Source organism: Vigna umbellata, chromosome 1, assembly GCF_029865625.1.
Source record: "Vigna umbellata cultivar VRB3 chromosome 1, Vumbellata_1.0, whole genome shotgun sequence".
NCBI lineage: Eukaryota > Viridiplantae > Streptophyta > Magnoliopsida > Fabales > Fabaceae > Vigna > Vigna umbellata.
This window is the reverse complement of record NC_142165.1, coordinates 40,297,908-40,318,103: the sequence shown is the minus strand read 5'-3', so window position 1 is coordinate 40,318,103 and position 20,196 is coordinate 40,297,908. Positions and strand designations below refer to the sequence as shown.

General features: G+C 31.9%; 2 protein-coding genes and 1 pseudogene across 2 annotated transcripts; all 3 read left to right on the top strand.

The window, feature by feature from the left end:
* Positions 1-1,233: 1,233 nt before the first annotated feature.
* On the top strand, positions 1,234-4,320 carry LOC124837751 (putative calcium-transporting ATPase 13, plasma membrane-type pseudogene; annotated as a pseudogene).
* Positions 4,321-6,457: 2,137 nt separating this feature from the next.
* On the top strand, positions 6,458-12,957 carry AMSH1 (associated molecule with the SH3 domain of STAM 1). The gene is made up of 14 exons (XM_047313209.2): positions 6,458-6,758; positions 7,863-7,927; positions 8,073-8,148; positions 8,228-8,410; positions 8,600-8,694; positions 8,927-9,032; positions 9,102-9,148; positions 9,507-9,837; positions 10,458-10,547; positions 10,936-10,998; positions 11,078-11,152; positions 11,245-11,307; positions 11,794-11,846; positions 12,605-12,957. Exons 1-14 carry the CDS (start codon positions 6,648-6,650, stop codon positions 12,777-12,779), a joined length of 1,533 nt encoding a protein of 510 aa, XP_047169165.2. The 5' UTR covers positions 6,458-6,647; the 3' UTR covers positions 12,780-12,957.
* Positions 12,958-15,809: 2,852 nt separating this feature from the next.
* Positions 15,810-17,297, top strand: LOC148205345 (uncharacterized). The gene has a single exon (XM_088110452.1). It carries the CDS (start codon positions 16,354-16,356, stop codon positions 17,083-17,085), a length of 732 nt encoding a protein of 243 aa, XP_087966578.1. The 5' UTR covers positions 15,810-16,353; the 3' UTR covers positions 17,086-17,297.
* The last annotated feature ends 2,899 nt before the right edge of the window (positions 17,298-20,196 follow it).

Here is a 20,196-nt window from a genome sequence, read left to right as displayed (position 1 = left end):
AATTAATTAATTTGTTATTAGTATTGAATATTAAAAATAAAAACTTTAATTTGAGCAAGTTTCAACGGGTTGATAATGTTGACTGGTCAATGGACTATAATTGTTTTATAAACTTTTAAGTTTATAATTAATACTGTTGTTATTATATACTTAAAATACTTATTTAATAATTTGATGATTTAATTATAAAATAAAATTTCAAATAAGCAAATTGCAAACCTATATTTATTATTGACACCATATTTTCCCTAGAGTAAATAAGTTGCCATCGACTTGTACTGCTGTGATATAATATATTTTTCAGTTTAAAAATAAGGACATTTTTATTTTATTTAGGAAACAGATTGCAATTTAATATTTATTTGTATTTATTTAAAAATTTATGGTTTGTTCAGATTTCATTTTTAATTACAATTCGAATATGTTTGCAATGACTTTTACCAAAAAAAAAAATTAAATGAAATATTTATAATAAAAAAAATAAAAAAACAACGTATTTTGCGCATACTATCACATGGAATTTTGATCTTAACTAAAAGGAGTCATAATATTTTGATAACCTTATATTATAATAATAGTAATATAATGATATGATATTTTTAAAAAATTTCTTATCGATTTATATATTCATTTTTTTCATAATTACTCGTCAATTGTAAATGAAATAACGGTTGTAAAAATATTTTTATTAAAGTAAAAATAATATAAAAAATTTCTTGATGATAAAATTACACTTATAATAATATGTTAAAAAATAAAAATAAAATTATAATAAAAGTCATCAAAACAGTATTTTACGTTATAAAAATATTAAACTGTAAAATAATTCATTTTTATTCGAATTAGCAATTAAAAGACTCAAAACAAAAATAAATGAGTAATATTGAAAACCAAAGCAGTAAATATCTAAACCGTGCTATTTATGGGTAATATATGTGTAGAGTGAAGAAAGGAAAACACTGCAATTAACGGATGTAAAAACGCGTTATGAAACTTAATGAATATGATGAAGGGAAACTTCAAAGAAATAACACGAATTACGCGTAATTTATAACCAGTAACATAGTTTTGATGATAATAATTCCCATATAAATTACCCGTGATGATCACATTGTTGCTTCGTCTTCAGATCCTTGAATCTCACTGAGAGTTTTGACAGAATCTCAGTACTTTTTTTCCTGTCACATCAGATATAGTACTGGTTTTTTCTTGTTTGACAAGAGTCTTTTGAGCATGGTCAAACCCTACACGTCCTCCATGACATGCAAGAAGAGGTGGAGAATGGCTTTGAATGCCATCTCTTTCGTTCTTCATGTCTCCAACAAAGCTTTCAAATTTCAAACTCCAAGGCTCTTGCGCTCATTCTCGTATCTGGCCATTGATGTTGAACAAGACCACGAGCATACCCCACATGAGAAACCCTTCGACGTTGATCCCGATCTTCTCAGTCACATGGTAAGGGACAAGACGCTCGAGTCTCTCACCCAGTTTGGAGGCGTCAAGGAACTCGCTTCACTTCTTGAAACCGATGTAAAGGGTGGCGTAAGCGACAGCAAGGATGATCTTGATCACCGAAGACGTGTCTTCGGTGTCAACATGTTCACCAAACCTCCATCTAAAGGTTTTTTTTCTTTTGTTCTTGAATCTTTTAAGGACACCACTATTATCATCCTTTTGGCTTGTGCTCTGCTTTCTCTTGGCTTTGGGATCAAGCAGCATGGATGGAAGGAGGGCTGGTACGATGGAGGAAGCATCATATTGGCGGTTATTCTCGTCATTGTTGTCTCTTCCGTGAGCAACTTCAATCAATCTAGACAGTTCCAGAAGCTTTCTGCGAAGAGTGAGAACATTGGAGTCGAAGTAGTACGAGGTGGTCGACGCCGAAGCGTGTCAATCTTTGATGTGGTGGTTGGTGACATTGCGTACCTGAAGATCGGTGATCAGGTTCCAGCTGATGGAGTGCTTTTGGAAGGGTATTCGTTGAAGGTGGACGAATCTAGCATGACGGGGGAGAGTGATCACGTTCACGTGAACGCTGACACAAACCCTTTCTTGTTATCTGGCACAAAGATCAGTGATGGTTTTGCATACATGCTTGTCACTTCTGTGGGCGTGAACACTGCCTGGGGTGAAATGATGGGTTCGATAGCGAGAGAGGTTAATGAGGAGACACCTTTGCAAGTGCGTCTTAATAAATTGACTTCTGCTATAGGCAAGGTTGGGCTGTTGGTGGCTGCGCTTGTTTTGGTGGTATCTATGATACGTTACTTCACAGGAAGTACCAGAGATGATTTTGGTAACCGAGAATTCGTTGGGAGGAAGACAAAGTTTGATGATGTTATGAATGCGGTTGTGGGGATTGTTGCTGCGGCTGTGACAATTGTGGTGGTGGCTATTCCAGAAGGGTTGCCTCTGGCTGTTACTTTGACTTTGGCTTATTCCATGAAGAAAATGATGCGGGATAATGCTATGGTTAGGAGAATCTCTGCTTGTGAGACAATGGGGTCAGCAACAACAATCTGCACTGATAAAACTGGTACTCTTACGATGAATGAGATGCAGGTGACCGAGGTTTGGGTGGGAAAAGAGGAAATAGCAGAAGGTGCGTATTTGGCACCGAGTTTAGTACAATTATTGAAAGAAGGAATTGGGTTGAATACCGCAGGAAGTGTTTACCAGACCCAACAAACGTCTCCGCCCGAAATTTCAGGTAGTCCAACTGAGAAAGCATTGCTTTCTTGGGCTGTTGTGGATTTGGGGATGGACATTGATGCTGTGAAGCAGCATTGTGAAATCATTCATGTGGAGACGTTTAACTCTGAGAAAAAGAGAAGTGGGATTTTGATGAGGGAGAAGAGAGAGAGCAACAGGATCGTTACACATTGGAAGGGTGCTGCTGAGATGATATTGGCTATGTGTTCAAGTTATTATGGCCGGTCAGGGGAAATCATGATCTTTAATGATGAAGAAAGGGTTCAGATTGAGAACATTGTGAAGGGCATGGCTACCAAAAGTTTGCGATGCATTGCCTTTGCCCAAAAGAGCTCCAACGGGCAGGTCTGTGAAAAGCTTGAAGAGACAGAACTAACACTGTTGGGAATACTTGGATTGAAAGACCCTTGTAGGCCAGGAGTTGAAGCAGCAGTTGAATCATGTAGGAATGCTGGAGTGAAGATCAAGATGATCACCGGAGATAATGTGCACACAGCGAAGGCCATAGCCTCTGAATGCGGGATTCTTGATCCCAGTGAAGAATTGGATGAAGATGCTGTGGTTGAAGGGTTTCAATTCAGAAATTACTCGCATGAGGAAAGAATGGATAAGATTGACAGAATCAGGGTCATGGCCAGATCATCTCCATTTGACAAGCTTCTGATGGTTCAATGTTTAAAGCAGAAGGGTAATGTGGTGGCAGTCACAGGTGATGGCACAAATGACGCACCTGCTCTAAAAGAAGCAGATATTGGACTTTCCATGGGAATAGAAGGCACTGAAGTGGCAAAGGAGAGCTCAGATATTGTTATCCTTGACGACAATTTCTCTTCTGTGGTTACAGTAATCAGATGGGGAAGATGTGTGTACAAAAACATTCAGAAGTTCATTCAGTTTCAGCTCACAGTTAATGTTGCTGCACTGGTCATAAACTTTGTAGCTGCAGTTTCTTCTGGTAAGGTGCCTCTTACAGCAGTCCAGCTTTTGTGGGTAAACCTGATAATGGATACCCTTGGAGCTTTGGCTTTAGCCACCGAGGAACCTACTAATGATCTCATGAAGATGCCACCTGTAGGTAGAGTTGAGCCACTGATAACTAGAGTTATGTGGAGGAACCTGATTTCACAGGCATTGTACCAGGTTATGGTGTTGCTGGTTTTAGAATTCAGAGGAAGATCAATCTTTGATGTTACTGAGAAGGTGAAGAACACCGTTATCTTCAATTCTTTTGTCCTCTGCCAAGTGTTCAATGAGTTCAATGCAAGGGAACTGGAGAAGAAGAACATATTTAAGGGACTTGGTAAGAATAGGTTGTTCATTGTAATTGTGAGCCTAACTGTTGTTCTTCAGCTAGTGATGGTTGAGTTTCTGAAAAAGTTTGCCAATACTGAGAGATTGACTTGGGAGCAATGGGGTGTTTGTGTTAGCATTGGAGCTTTGTCTTGGCCAATTGGTGTGCTGGTGAAGTGTATCCCAGTTGTTCGCAAGAAGTAGTAGGCCAAGCCAGTACGTTATTTTTTATTTCATATACATATTTTTTCCTTTTGCAGTGCTATTTTATAGTCTTTTTTTACTTCTTTATTTTGTATACAGTGATCTAAAAATTAAAGGGCCTACCTGTGGAAAAATTATAGCATTGTCATTCATGCAAGTGGATTTTGCTATTATTGGATTTGGATTAACGAAACGCATTAATTTCATCCTAAACTTATCTTTATTAGTTTGTTTTATAATATTTCAGAATGTTTACTCAAATGAGTAGTTCACAAATGATGATAGAGGTTGACTGTTCTTTCAAAGACGGATAGGAATGAGGTAACTTAGAAAGGGCATGACTGTTGAAGAGTTTTTACATTTTGTAAAAAGTAACTTGTAAAGCAGGTCAAAATTTAAGCCACAAATATTTACAGTGGAAGTTAGAAAAAGGAAAATATTATCTGAAACACCTAAATTTTTTAATTTATTTTGATACTGTTCTTATTTATTTTTTATTTTCCTTTTTAAAAAAAAAATACAAAATTTTACGTTTTCTAGACCATTTTATCCTTGTACCATATGAAATGAAGATAAAAGTATCTCATGCTACCATTTCTCATCAAAAAAATGTGAGATCTAACAAATAATTTTTCTTTTGATATTTTCTCCTCATCTTTTCTTCATTCCTTCATGTTATCTATTCATGTTTTATTTATGAGAAATAATATTTTATATACACTCTTTTTTATATTTATTTAATATTATCTCCTTTTTTTTAAGCTTTTATTCTTTTTTTTTGGTTATTTTCTCTTTATCTTTTCTTCATTTCCTTCCTCTTACTTACTAGTATTCATATTTTATTTATGAGAAATAATATTTTATATACATAATTTTTTTATATAACTCGATGAAATAGGAATCTAAATAATATTTTATATACATAATTTTTATATTTATTTAATATTATCTCTTTTTTTTTCAAGTTTTTACTCTCTTCTTAAGAATTATAAAAGTTTATTATTTTATGATATTTTATCTTTATTAAATATGTCTAAATGCATAATATTTTAGATTTAAAAAAGTGAATAAATAAATATATAATTTTTATTTAAATATATGTTATAATGAAATATATATATATGGAAAGAAATTTTTAATTGAATAAAACAAAATTCTTTTATAATATTGCATAAATTTCATATTAATAATTAGTAACTTACTTTGTTACTTATTTTTTTTAGTGTTGGTATGCTCTGTTTTATTATAATAATTATTAGTAAAAATATAGAATTTAAATTTACATTATTCTAGAAAAAATTTCTTATGAAACTAATAATATATGTAATAATTACTTATTTATTTTATATTTATTAATAATTAAGCGTATTTTGTGTTTTTTAATAAAAAAATAGAATTTAAATCGGATATGATTATTTTATAGAAAAGTGAAATATCAAATGATGATTAATAGTGACATGCTTTAGATCAAGCATTTTATGAATATTCTAAAAAATAACCTTCAAATGATTAGCTACATGCTTTAAATCAAGCATTTTATGAATATTCTAAAAAATAACCTTCAAATGATTAGCTACATGCTTTAAATCAAGCATTTTATGAATAGTTGCGGGTTTAGCATCTAAAAAACCATTAGAAAAAGCAAATATTGATGAAGAATAAATATAATACATACTTTCTAATTCTATAATCCTGTAACCTCAACCGCTTCCAGAAATAATTCCTTTTGTCCATATGCTTGCTATGTACTCAGTTATGAGGTCACTTAGCCTAATGTCAGGAATAGGTTTGTGCCAATAGTTCATGCTCCCATCTTATAAGCCTCAAATTGAGAAGTTTCCCTGTAGACATTAGTGCACATATAAAAAGTTTAAGTTTAAGTGGTTATTGCAAAATTTTTAAATTATTTATCAATTACAAAAGGTAAAAAAGAAAATACTTACTTACGGAATATTAATATTGTTTTTAAGTTATTATCATCCATTAAAGTTTAAAATTTAATATTTTGTCCATGTTAGAAATGACAGAGAATATAATGCAGAGTTTCTAATTTTAAAATATTTGGAAGAAACCAAACATTTTATTCATTCACGTTCGTGGATATACTTAATATAACTAATTGATTTGATTATGAAATTTTAATAAAGAAAATAGCAAAACAGTGAAAAAATTGTTAATTGCTAACTTTAAAACGAGGTTGGTGCGAGGTCGTCAAATCAAACAAACTAACAAAAAAAACAACAGAATAATAACTAAAATTACCATTTTTGTCCTCGCGAGAAACCAAAATAACATGACATCCGCTGATCTGCTATTGTGTTCCGAAGCCGCCATTGGCGACGACTCGGCGAAGCTAAACTGAGAGTTGAACTGCATCCGCAGTAAAACGCATAGCACAGAAACAATATATTCAATTCTTATTCTGCGGAAGGAAAAGGGAGATGTTGTCTTCGGAGACCATCAATATCGCAGCAAGTACGCAGAAACTCGATGTTGACAATCGACTTGCTCTGCGATTCTACTACAGAATCGCCGATAATATCCTCAAACAGGTATTTCTCCTTTACACCGGGTATGATGTGAACACCACCGAATTTGTTAACATTTTATTTGCTTTTGTAAGAATATACGGGAGGAGGACGAGGCAGATAGGGTTCACTGATATATTGCAATTCATTTTTGAATTTTCATTTATGATATATTATTACATTTAAATTTATAAGAATGTTAGGTTATATTCTTGACACTCAACATCATGTTTTTGCAGTTATTTATTTATAGAAAGTGATGTGGCCACAAATCGTAGAGCCCAAATTAGAGGAGAGGGGTTTCATAGTAGAAGCTCATTGTTATTATTGATTTAATTGACTGAAAATATTTTTTATACAAGAGATTCAACTTGCATTAATAAGATAGAGAGTGATAGGGGAAGATAGAAAGTTACAAGAGAAGCATAGAACTAATAGATTTAAGCCTACATTCTTCCTAGTCGGTGCCTAAGTTACAACTAACTATCCAATATGCATTGTGATGTTACATGTGTGCATAGCTAAGCTGATAAACTGTTTGTTGGAGAAGCTAACATACCCCAGTGCTCAAAGGCTCATTTTTGAACGAAGATAACTGAGAGTATCACTATACACTATCTCCCCCTTCATATTATTGTTTTCGGATTCAAACCTAGCACCAACTGCTCACAAACAAAGGACAACTATAATGTTGTGCAAGTGCTCCCCTTTGCATAAAAATGACAATTGAAAATATTTGTATTTACCCTTTTTTATACATTTTTTTAATATAGAAGTGTTAGATAGTAAGTTAAGATCTTAATTAAGAGTGACATGAAAAATTGCATGTATGGATTTCACTATTCAACTATTATGCTATTATGTTCGATTTTTACTTCCAGTCATGTCGAGTCATATATACAGCATTGCAACTAATAATTTCAGTGTTTGACTATACATATTTTTTCTTTTAATGCTAATTGCTTGTACTGACATTTTAGATTTTATTCTCCCCTTCCGAATTAATTGTTTTGCTTTAATACCTTTCAATATCTGGGAATAATAATGTGGTACTGTTTTTATTTTTAGGATAATTTTTTCAATACTTGCTTTGCATGACCTCTCAGCTCTTTTGTTTTGATATTGCAGGCTGATATCTTTCGTGCAGAGAACAATATCGTCGATCTATATGTCATGCTCCTAAGATTTTCTAGGTAATATTGATGCCCCCGGTATATTATTTGACTCATAAGTGACTTCTACTGTCTTTTGAGATCATTTGGTTTAGAGTAGTTGACTTCTATTTTTTTATATTTGTCATCAAACTGAGTTGAGGTTTTTGCCCTTGGTTGGTGTTAGTTTGGTCTCTGAGACGATACCACGTCACCGAGATTATAGATCATCTCCACAAATCAAGAAAGAAATTTTGAGAAAGGTTGGCTTTCATCTTGTCTTCGATCTATAAAGTGTTGCACATTCTTGGATGTAATTTAATTTTGAGGTTCTTGTTATAGAAATTGTTAAATTCATTGAATGAGCTGGAGAAATTGAAACCAAAGGTGCAACAGAAGATCAATGAGTTTAATAACAGCAGGCGAGCATACCACCATCACAATGGGCTGAAAAATTGTTATTCAAATAATTTGATGGTTTCTCCAGTGAAAAAGCAATCTTTGGCTAGTTATGGTCGAACAAAGGTATAATTTTCCTGAAATTTTTTTCATTCTTTTGCCTGTGAATTTGCTTTGAAGGTTGTAGCTTATCAATGGCAATCATTCCTCACAATTATATCTATTCTTTTGGGTGAATGCTTTTTAGCTATTTGTATGCTCTCCAACTCCCCTTTCAAAGACTTTTCTGTATCCATGTGCTTTGTATGTGACCAGGCAATCGTGCCAACTACAGGAGAGTTTGTTTATCAAGGATCAAGGGGCCAGCAGTTTTCTAGTGTAAGGCCTGTGGAAGAAAATATGAGAAGACTGTAAGTTTTGAACATTTGGACTTTTCCTACGTATATGTTTTGCCTTCTGACGGTGATCAGCGCTGCATAAAATTATTCCCACTTTCTCTGCACGCATGAAGTTGTGTGGGAGTTTTATAATCTGTTTAGTTACTGCAATTGTCATACTATACTTTGCATATAAAAGTGGATAGTGCTAGATGATTTTGTTTTGTTTGACAACCAACCCTGTGATTATGCTTGCTTTCTACAGATCTCTAAATCTCCTACGTCCAAAGGAGGAAACTCTCTCCAGACATTCTATTCTAGGTCCCAATGGACTGAAAGGACAGTGGCGACCACCTGCAAGTGATCAAGGGGTATGCTTAGAATTTAGTTGTTTTCCAGTTCTGTTCAAAGATCATTCTGAATGTTCCATCTGGATGTAGGTCAGGTATCCAACCATCATAGATTTGTCTCCGGTTGAAATTCCAAGGTTATGGCCTATTTTAAGTTTCTGCAATTTTTTTTTTATGTTGTTGGTCTTTCTAAATAATGGTACTTTATTTAGATAATTTATTCAAAAAAGGGGTTTGATTTGATGATTGGTGAAATGCTTCTCAAGTTACCATCCTTGATGTCCCTTGAGTTAGTTCAGTTGTTCAAGCAATGGGACATCACCCTTTTTCCTGTTCCCATATCCCCTCCCTCTTGATCTTGTAAGGCCTACTTTGAGCCCCACTTTGGATCATAAGAGAAATGTTTTTGCCCATGATGCACCTTGAGCTTGTTTATCTATTTACTTTTTATATAAACTAAATCCATCCTGTTGGATTGTCTTCCTGAACAAACAGCCTTCAACAACCCTTGGAAGATGGATCTCTGAGTGAAAAAGATAATACCGTTTCAGAACAACAAAGATCAGATGTAGAATCATTTCTTACCCTGAGTGACAACTTCCAGGAAAAGCTTGCTGATGAAGCTCCTTCTCTTATCTCTTTTGAAGCAACAGAAATCCCTACTCAAATAGAAGTTATCAGACAGCCTTCTCCTCCACCTGTACTTGCTGAAGTACAGGATTTGATTCCAGCAGTGTCACCTCATGTTATTGAGGAAGGATGTATGAAAGAAATTCCATCATCAGATAGTATTGTTCGTGCTGAGTCTCCTCTACAACTACACATTGTAAGAACTAATAACATTCTTTGATGCTTTCTTCTTGTTTTCTAATTTAATTGTGATATGGAAGGTACATATTGTATAATTATGCTACTACTAACTATCTTCCTGTAGTTATGCTATTCTTACGACTTTTTATCTCATGATTGGGATGTTTTCGTCCATTATTGACTACAAAATCCTCAGGATATATTATACATCATAAGAGATATCATCTTATTAAAGAGAAGATCTTGTTGGGAGAATCACTACTAGCTTTGTCAATTCAAATGATTATCTGGTGAATGTTTACCTAGTCATTGAAAAGTCAATTAGCCAGTTTTATGAGTAGCAATCTTCATACCTAGGATTATATTCTTCAACATAAAGGGGAGTGTTAGAAAAATGTTATTATAATAATATTGTAAATAGGGTGGATTACATGTTACGTAATTTTGTTGAGAGAAACTATATGTTCTTGTATCTATAACCCTTAATTTAAATATATGCTTTGATGTAATTTAACACAGAATTCAGCACATGCCATTTTCTCTCTCAACACTTTTTTGGGTACATTTCTGGGGAGGAATAACTATTCTCAGTTGTAGTATATTCCCTATTTTCCTGACAATTGTTTCTATATGCAGTCAACTTCTATGATGAAGAGTTTTATGGAGCTTGCCAAATCAAATACTGACAAAAATTTAGAGACTTGTGGCATTCTTGCAGGTTTGCTTGTAAGTGATTTCACATATTTTTTGGAACTTGAAGCAACAAGCAAGGACAGATCCAAGATTAGCTTGGCACCTATCAACTCCATATTATTTTCCATTTGTATTAAATGCTGTTCATCTGAGAAATTAAATTAACCTGTTGTTGGATTCCTAGCAACCAAAAATAAACTTAAACTTGTGTTATAATTTTGTGTTGAGTCCATAGCAACAACAATTTGTGGACCTTGTCTTTAGTCATGCGTGTTTGGGCATCCACACTACACAAATTTTTTTTCTATGCTAGGTTTTTGTAAAATTTTCACCCATGTGGTTGGGTTTTAACTTTGGATCTATCTGCCAGCTGAAATTGTGAGATATTGATTAATATTTTGCTAATACAACTGATCTGCAGAAAAACAGGAAATTTTATATTACAGCTCTAATAATCCCAAAGCAGGAGGCAACAGCTAGTTCTGTAAGAAATATTCATCTCAAGCCTTTTGAGTAATATCTTTTTACAATTATTTGTTTTAAATTTGTTACATTTGGAGCAGTGCCAAGCTACAAATGAAGAGGAGATATTTGAAGTACAGGATAAGCAATCTCTTTTCCCCCTAGGATGGATCCACGTGAGTTCAGTTTTCTATACATATTGATCGCTTAACTTAATTTGCTTCTTTTCCCATGTTGCAAACACTGATATATAATTTTGCATTGCCAGACACATCCCACACAATCTTGTTTCATGTCATCAATTGATGTACATACCCATTACTCGTATCAGGTGAGTTCAAGAGAGCTTTCTTAAATTTTAGTTGAGAAATGTTTGCCTTAGTCTTCGAAATATATTTCTGCTTTTTGCAAATGAGGAAATGGTTTATACGCTACCCAGACTAAATTTCCTGTAGAAATTGATACATGAAGACTTGCAACTACTCATTCTAGATTCAGTTTTACATTATCTAACATATATTTGACTGTAAACCTATATTATTTCATATACAGTGTATAATTTACAATATACCTGACAAATCTGTTTCTAGCGAATCTTGCTTTGATATCGATCTCAGAGAAATTTGGTGATTTTGCTAAAATTTATTCTAAAAATGTTTTCTGTTAAACACGGAACTATTTGTAGTGCTCCAGAGGCCTGTGTCTCTCACACATATTTGTTGTGCTTTCAATTACTAATCAAGCTGAGTACATTTTATTTTTGTGTGTTTTCTTTATATTCTTTCTTTGCATCTTATGCAAATCCTTGTCTCTATAGATTATGCTGCCAGAAGCTGTTGCAATAGTCATGGCACCAACAGACAGTTCAAGGTAACATCGTGTCTCAAAATGTCTGTCTTCATGTGGGAAAAGGGCAAGGAAGGAATCCAATTAAAAATTTTGAGACGAATTTAATATATAACTACCAAGCATAACACTGCCTAGTTAAGAGTAATCCTATTTGTACTAGGAAGTTATCTTTTTACTTATAATAACTGCATGACTTGGCTTCAAATCCTAGTATCTCTCATTGTTAAGTGATCGGCCCAAAGTTTCAAAGATGTTATGTACTTGATGATTCTTCTTGGTTTCCTTTCAGAAGACTTAAAGTCATACAATCCACCCTACTATCCTCGTTGGTCAAACCACCTTAATTGATTTTCTGTCATATTTTCCTCCATTGATGTTACACCAATCTCTTGATGTCCACAATCAATTTGTATAAGTATAAAGTCTCGTGTAATCAGGCATCCGTTTTAACATCCTCATTTCTTCTACTCCTGCATTTTTCTTGTCCATCATTCACTATCATAGGCTTTGAATTTGGTAGGTACGTTGTGATGATAAATAATTCTTAAAGCCATTTTCCACTTTAGCTGTCAAGAAAAATATATAAAAAGATAAAAATTTAACAATAATACGATGGTTTCCCTCTTGGCTGTGCTTCTTCTACGTCAGCTGTTTATTATTCTTGCCCAACTATAAGGAATAAGTTGGAATCTTTTCAGATTTACATAAGAAAGGTACTGAATTTCGGTGCCCGAAAGATTGTCTATTTTGAAATGACTCTTATCTGTTTACATGTACAGAAGCCATGGCATTTTTCGGTTAACAACCCCAGGTGGAATGTCGGTCATAAGACAATGCCAGCAACGTGGCTTTCATTCACACAATCAGCCTCCTGATGGTGGTCCCATTTACGATACTTGCACAGATGTTTACATGAACCCAGATTTAAAATTTGATGTCATTGATCTTCGATGACAAAGAGTATGTTTTTCTTGATGGCTGAACTACAATAGTCATCTAATTGTTCATATTACCATAACTTCACATGATAAGAACACCAGCCGTGGACATTATAATGCATTCATGCTGCATGTGCCTGTAAAAAGATTGGAACTATTCACCAATGGATGCCTGCACGGTCATTATTTTGTTATATCTTGCATTTAGGATATTTGTGACTGTTACCCTCTCATACTGTATTATATCGGCATCAATCAAATGTACCTAATATAGGGGTGAATCAACTATAAATCCTCAGCTTCCAAGTGTTGAGTCTGTTTGTGTGTAGTACGTATGACTATTTAGCAATATCAGATATTAAACTTATTTTTTCATATTAAATCATCTTAACTGAAAATCAACTATACTGAATAAGTTTTCAACACTCCCCTAGTAATTAGAAGATTTTATCTTTCGTTTGTGTAGACCAAAATTATTCGATAACTAATTGGAATAGATCAAAATTAATATGCTATCTACATTTCCAAATTTTCTTAACAAATTTAATCTTTTCATTACTATTTTATTGTTGTATAATTTTGACAATATGACCCCAAATCAAGGTCATGTAAAGTTCCAATTCAATGAATAAATCGATAGGTTTTCAAATTTTGATAGAATAATAATTGACGAAATTTACAAAAAATCTGAAATTCCTTTTTGTTTTAAAAATTGATCCAAAATTATTTTGAAATTAATTTAAAATCAATTTTGCTCCGTTTTACTATCTGGGAATGTTTTTAGAGAAGGTTGTCTTCTTCTCTTATGCAGCAGCTTCATCTAACTGCAATTTCCAAACTTGTTGAAAGAATGTGATAACAAGGAGACGGTGTATTCCAATAATTTGGTACGTTTTTCTTGGATCACTGTTTCCATTTTCGAAATGGAGAATTGGATGACCTATATTTCTTTTACTTTTAGAAACAACATTTTGAAATAAATTTTAAACCTTCCTGAAAATATTATTTAATTTCCTGAAAATTTGGGATTCAGAAATTATGTTTTTCACAATTAGTTTGTCTTTTCAAAGATAAATATCAAATGAGTATAACTTTTTTTTTTCGGATCAAAGTATAGTTACTCTTTTCAAAATTTTTCATAGTGATAGATTTGATTTTGATATGAATTGGGTATTGTACAAACGAGTCTAAATTATTAAAAATTACTATTCTATTCTTATCTAATAATTTAAGGTGGTAACAAATTATTAATTTTAATATAAGTAACATATTATTTATAAGTTATTTAAATAATTTAATATTTTATCTCAATATATTTGTTTAGATATTTTTTCATAATATATATAATTTGTTTATGTTTCATAGAATATAATTTTTAACATAAATTTGATGTAATCTTTTATACTTTGTTTTTTTATAATAATTTTTTATATAATGATTAATGATTGATAAGCTTTGAAACACTGCAATAAAAATGTCAAAATTCATAAAAATAACAGTAATCTTGTTTAAAAGTTTCTATGACTTGAGTATCTTTTTACTTCTTCCTCTTCCATCCTATGCCACCAGTTCCAATCAATACATTGTAAAATCTCAAATTGAAAAATTATTCATGATTAAAAAAACATTGATTTATTTATTTTTATGATAATTAAAGTTGACTAATAAGCTGAAACGTACTAGTTTGGGATTGTTTTATCTTCTTGACAGATGAAGAGGCAGCATCAGCAGGAAATATATATAATTGGTGCTGTGATGATATTTTACTTTCTGTTTGGTCCACTCAAGCATTCACGCCATTTATTAATCAAATGAAGACCAGTCACACTCTCATATATATGTGTACAGAAATTGTTAACATTTGTTGGGATGAACAAAGTGTACGTCATTTATGATTTTTGTTACATCTTTTCCTGTCCCAAACAATGGCTTCTGTTATGACTAATTTAGGGTTCATAGATGCTCTGTCTGCTCCTTCAAACAGTGTTGGTAAGTGGGTCCCATGCTGTGCCAACCCCAGCATTCTGCAAACAAGGACTCTCAAATTACTCACATGCCATCTTTCACTAAAATGGAACATCATTCATTTCTATCCTCCATTCTCAAAACTTTATTTATCTTTTCTTTTATAATATATAAATAATCAAACAATATTGTTTCTAATCTTTACTTTTTTAAAAAAAGAATTTCTTTATCTTCAAGAGTAAATTTTGTGGTATTAACATTTAATGGGAGTCTTTATTATGAAAATGATGAGTAAAATTGTGATTTTGATCAGAGATGAACACCGAAGGACATTAGAAGGAAGGATTGAATATTTCTATTTGCAACCATGGTGGTGTCATACAAGTAATGTTGGGTAGTAAAGAAAGATTGAGTCAGTATCATTCATTAATTTGACTAAGTTTTTATAGCAGATATGGTTGCGTAAGTAAAGTTACAATACGTAACAATTTCTTTAGAATACGAATCATTCATATTTTAACAAGTCTTTATGTTTTGAAAACATTTTCTGGTGAAAAGAAGGAAGTGGTAAATGAAATAAATAAATAATAAAAGAAAGAAAGAAGAAGGGTAGTGTACTTGATTGAATTAAAAGAAAAAAGAAAATGGAAAGTGTAACTATTTAAATGCATCCATAATATTGAAATGTTGCTAAGAAAAACAAATTGTGATACAGAGGCTTCTAAGTCAGTGGTTGGGGGAAGATTCTTTCTTCATAATTAAAAAATTAAGAAAACGTATTTAGTATACATTTCAAAGTATGGGGTGATTAACCCATAAAGACTGCAGTATGGTCCATCCACGTGTAATTTGATAATTGAAATCAGTATTAAGAAATGATCCTCAGACACAAGAAGAAGAGATAATTACAGAGCTAGAGCAAACCTAATTTATAAATGTTAATTTGAGACTGGTTCATCATCCAGATGATTTTCTTAAAACATATAAAATAAACTGTGATTGTTTACACTTTATGTTATAGAAGAGACAATGTTCCTCCCACCTTATTAAAATTATATATATATAAAGATGACGGTGGAAAAGAATATGGGAGTTGATCAATGGTTTGAGATAAGAACAAGCAAAGTCTACATCTTATGCTGGCTGCCTATTTTGCAGACCAAAACTCCAAACATTATTCCTTCATTTCAGCAGAATTAGATCTTGGTTTCAGCCACATACCTTTAACCTTCACACACAACATTTTCTCCTTTTTTAAGTCATTTTCTCTGTCATCCTCTTTTGTTTCTATTAACCACAATCATAGACAAAAAAAATCCCTTGTAAGAGAAGAGCATTGAATCTCCTTTGATCTTCCAATTTTCACACAATATCTCTATCCCTTGAAAACAAAATGCTTCCTTTTGTACACTGTATCTGGATGCCTTCTGTTTCCTTCTACTTCTCATATTTTCAAATTCTACCCCTTTAAATCTCTTTCCCCTTGTTTCGCTTTTTAATTTGAATTCTTTTCCTCACTTTTCTCTCCTAACTCACATCCAACCTTAAAAAGTCCACCTTGTTTGGCTTTCGTTTTTGTTCTGTTTCACACTTCAACTTTGGTGGCAACAAAGAACAGCGTGATTATGTGTTCTGAAATAGTTCCCCCTCGTTTCTCTTTTTCCCATGATGTCTCTGAGCAACCAAAGAAACAAGATGCGTCACGCAAAGACACTATGCTTCTCGGGTCAAATCATGACTTTGAGTTCAGCACCGGGAGAAGAAGCCTCGAGTTTGAATCATCTTCTGCCGACGAACTTTTCTCTAATGGGGTGATGCTTCCCGTTCAGATGCAACAGAAGAGAAACACAACTCGGAAACACACCCTCTATGGGGAAGCTCCGTACACGAGACTTCCTCCACTTCCATGTTCCCCTATTATGAAGAAAGATAGCATTAGAGAAGTTGTCAATGAGAATGGTGGTTGTTGTGAGAAGAAAAGTCAGTCCAACTCTTTCTGGGGGTTCGGCAGAAGCAAAAGTCTTAGTTGTGATGGAAAGAAAAGCTTCATGTCTTATTCACCTCCTTTGTCAAGAAGCAATTCAACTGGTTCGGTGCCACTTCCAAAGAGAGTTAGTTCGAGCAGGCAGCATTCAGCTGCCAAGCCACTGTCATCTTCGACTTCTTCAACCTTAAATTTGTATCCTGTGCAAAGGTCTCGTTCTGGTAAGAGTTATTACGGTGGATCTTATGCCAATGGTCTTTGGATCAGTCCTGTTTTGAACCTACCAACTCCTTGCATTTCGAAAGCAAGTGCTGGTCTCTTTGGGTTGGGTTCTTTTCTACGTGTTGGGAGGGCAAAGAAAAGCAAGAAGTAATTTAATTTGTTCATATTAGGTGATGTGATTAGTTATGCTAATTAGCATGAAGTTTATTATATATGGCTAGCTAATGATTTGGAGAGAAAAAAGAAGAAATGTATGATGAGGATGCAGTTAAAAGGGTACTACAGGGTCGGGAGACAGAAGAACGGGAATCTGTCGGTCTTGTATTGTTTTCTGTGTATAATAAATGGAAGGTTTCGTGGTTAGTGGTTCCTTAGATTACCACTTGCTTATTTGTCAGAAATGCTGTTTTGTTGAACAAACATTTTGTCTTTAATTGCAAAACATATGACATGACATGTAGTGGTGGCAGCTTTGGAACTTTCACCTCATCAAACTTTTACTTTTTGGAAAGTTTTGTTGTCAGTGTTCATTACTTACTCAGGTGATCATGGAACCTGATTTATCCAGTGGCATGTTTAGGCTTCGCATCGTAAAAAAATTACTTTTCAGGATCGCAAGTTTATTTGGTTGGATTTTTGCATTATGAATTTATACTAAATTCAATTCTTTTAATAAAAAATTATTTTATCTTAAGCAAATAAGATAAATATAGTGAATCTTTGACTTAAAAAAGATGTCATGTATAATTTTAATAATAATTATTATGATGAAATTTGATTATATGTAAATTATTATTAAATTTTAACAAAATAATATCATATTAAAATAAAATTTTAAATTTTAAATATATTTATAAATTTATAAATATTAAAATATAAATTTGAGTTGAGTCAGATATTCATGTAATTTTATATTTATAAGTTTTAATATGTAGTTTGAATTCGACAGTAGCTTTTCATTTTATTTATTCAATATTATCCAATCTGATAAATTATTTCAGTTTCTTTAGATTTATTTGATAAGGTTTTCTTTTTCTCATCTAAAAAACAAGATTTTGTCAAAATGAAATTAAAAACAAGAGAGAACATGAATATAAATTTGTTAGATTATTTAATAAATTATTTGTATTTTAATAATTTTTAAAAAATTATTACTCATATTCATATCAATTTAAAAATCATATTAAATTCAGATAATACCTCTATAAATCATCTCCACTGCATACAAAATTGGATTCTTATCAGTACACGCCATTGTTTAAGGGAGTTTGAACTTTTTTCAATTAATATTGTTTCACAGCATTAATCGAGTAAGTTAGTTAAGATATATTGATACATTGATTTAATCTTCTGGTACAAGTCTAAATAAGGAATAAAATACATTACGTCCTATCATCTACATAAGTGAGAATAATATAAATATGTATAATATATAAAAATATATATAAGATTTCAAAAAAATTTAATGATCATTTATAACCTTTATTAACTAAGTCATCTTATTTTTAATGGAACTTCGTTTTTCTATTCAAATGTGAGGAACGAGAAACTATTTCTTAATTTAATGTAATGGAGAACTTAATCATGCATTGTATTTTTTAATCTACTAAATTGTTTTTTAAATAATCAAATTAATATTTTTTATTAAGCTCGTATCAAATATTATGTTCGTGATCTAATAAACTCATTAAATTAAACTATTTATATCGACAGATTATAGTTTACCGTCAGGACTTTAATTACAAATATGTCAGACCTCTTGATATGCTTCTAGTTGTACTGATTAACTGTATTGAATCATATTTGAAGACAATTGAATTTTGTTTTCTATAATAATTATAACTAAATTAAGAAATTAAAAATAAATATCACACTTTAAATAATGAACGTAAATATGATTCAAAATAATAAACAATATTCATGTTTCATGCAACAATCTCGAACATCAACAATGGTAAAACACTAATTATAGTAATCATTGTTTGGTCTTATATATATGTAACATCTATACGTGTATCTCTTATAGACATTATATACAATTACGTTTGAATTTCATTACGAAGAACTTCATTCTCATTTGGACATATATATCGAACGAACATATAACTTTATCATTTAAAATGACGTTAAAAAAACCAAAAATATATAATAACTGACAAAGAATCATATTAATTTGTATACCTTTTTTATTAAAAATCAAATTTGTTAAACCTCTACAATGGGGGCTATCATGTCAGCATTTATTATAAATAGATTACAAATATTAATGTGATTAAGCCATAATTATAACTTTTTCCAGCACATAAAAATCACTTTTATCTCCCTTTGAAATAAAAGACATTTTTTTTAATTAAGTTACATTTAGCTTTCTTGATCACTCAGTTAATATTATTAATCTTATAAAACCTTTTCTTATGTTGATGCGAAAAAATAATTAAGTATTTTAAAATTATGTCTTATGATCAACGAGTCTTTCAAGGATACATTTTATTATAAAGATATAACATTAGACATTAATATAATTCACATAAAATATTAACATTATCTTTAACTCAAAAATTAATGACAATCCATGTTGTTCAATTTTGTCATATTTATTTATTGTGAAACTTAGATTTATAAGTGAATTCCCAACAATTTTGACATACGTTTACTTCTCATGTTGCCATTTTGTAGACTTTATTTTATCTTGGTGTAATATTTATTCTTCATTCAACTTAGTAAAATCTAAAAGCATTACCTATTCCGAACATGTCTTCACATATGAAGATGTTGAAAAAAAAACAACAACGCCGGTTTAGAAGAAAAAAAATCAAGTTATTGAATTCAATCAAACTGCAATTAAACAATTTTGAAGTAGAGACTTTACGGAATGACCAAATATTTTTCATGAACACAAGTTTGGAACGTATAAAAGAAAAGTTAAAAGATTCGCACAAAACAATAAAACCTATCAGGAATCATATAGAAACTATAAAATCATAAGAATGAAAGAGAAGAAGAGGAGAGTTTGGAGGGTTTTGAATTTTTTGGTATAATATATCAAATAAACTTGAAATAAATAAAAACAACATGAAATGAAAAATCTTGGCGGTAGCTTAGAATCCTGATGGACTTGCATGAAAAATAATTTTCTGACCACAAATCACTACAATTGGATTATTTTAGTGTGTTTTTTTGGACCAGAGAATGGGTTGTGTCTGTGTGTGGCCTTCTTCACCAAATGAAAAAAATATAAAATTCCAGAGAAAGACATTGAAAG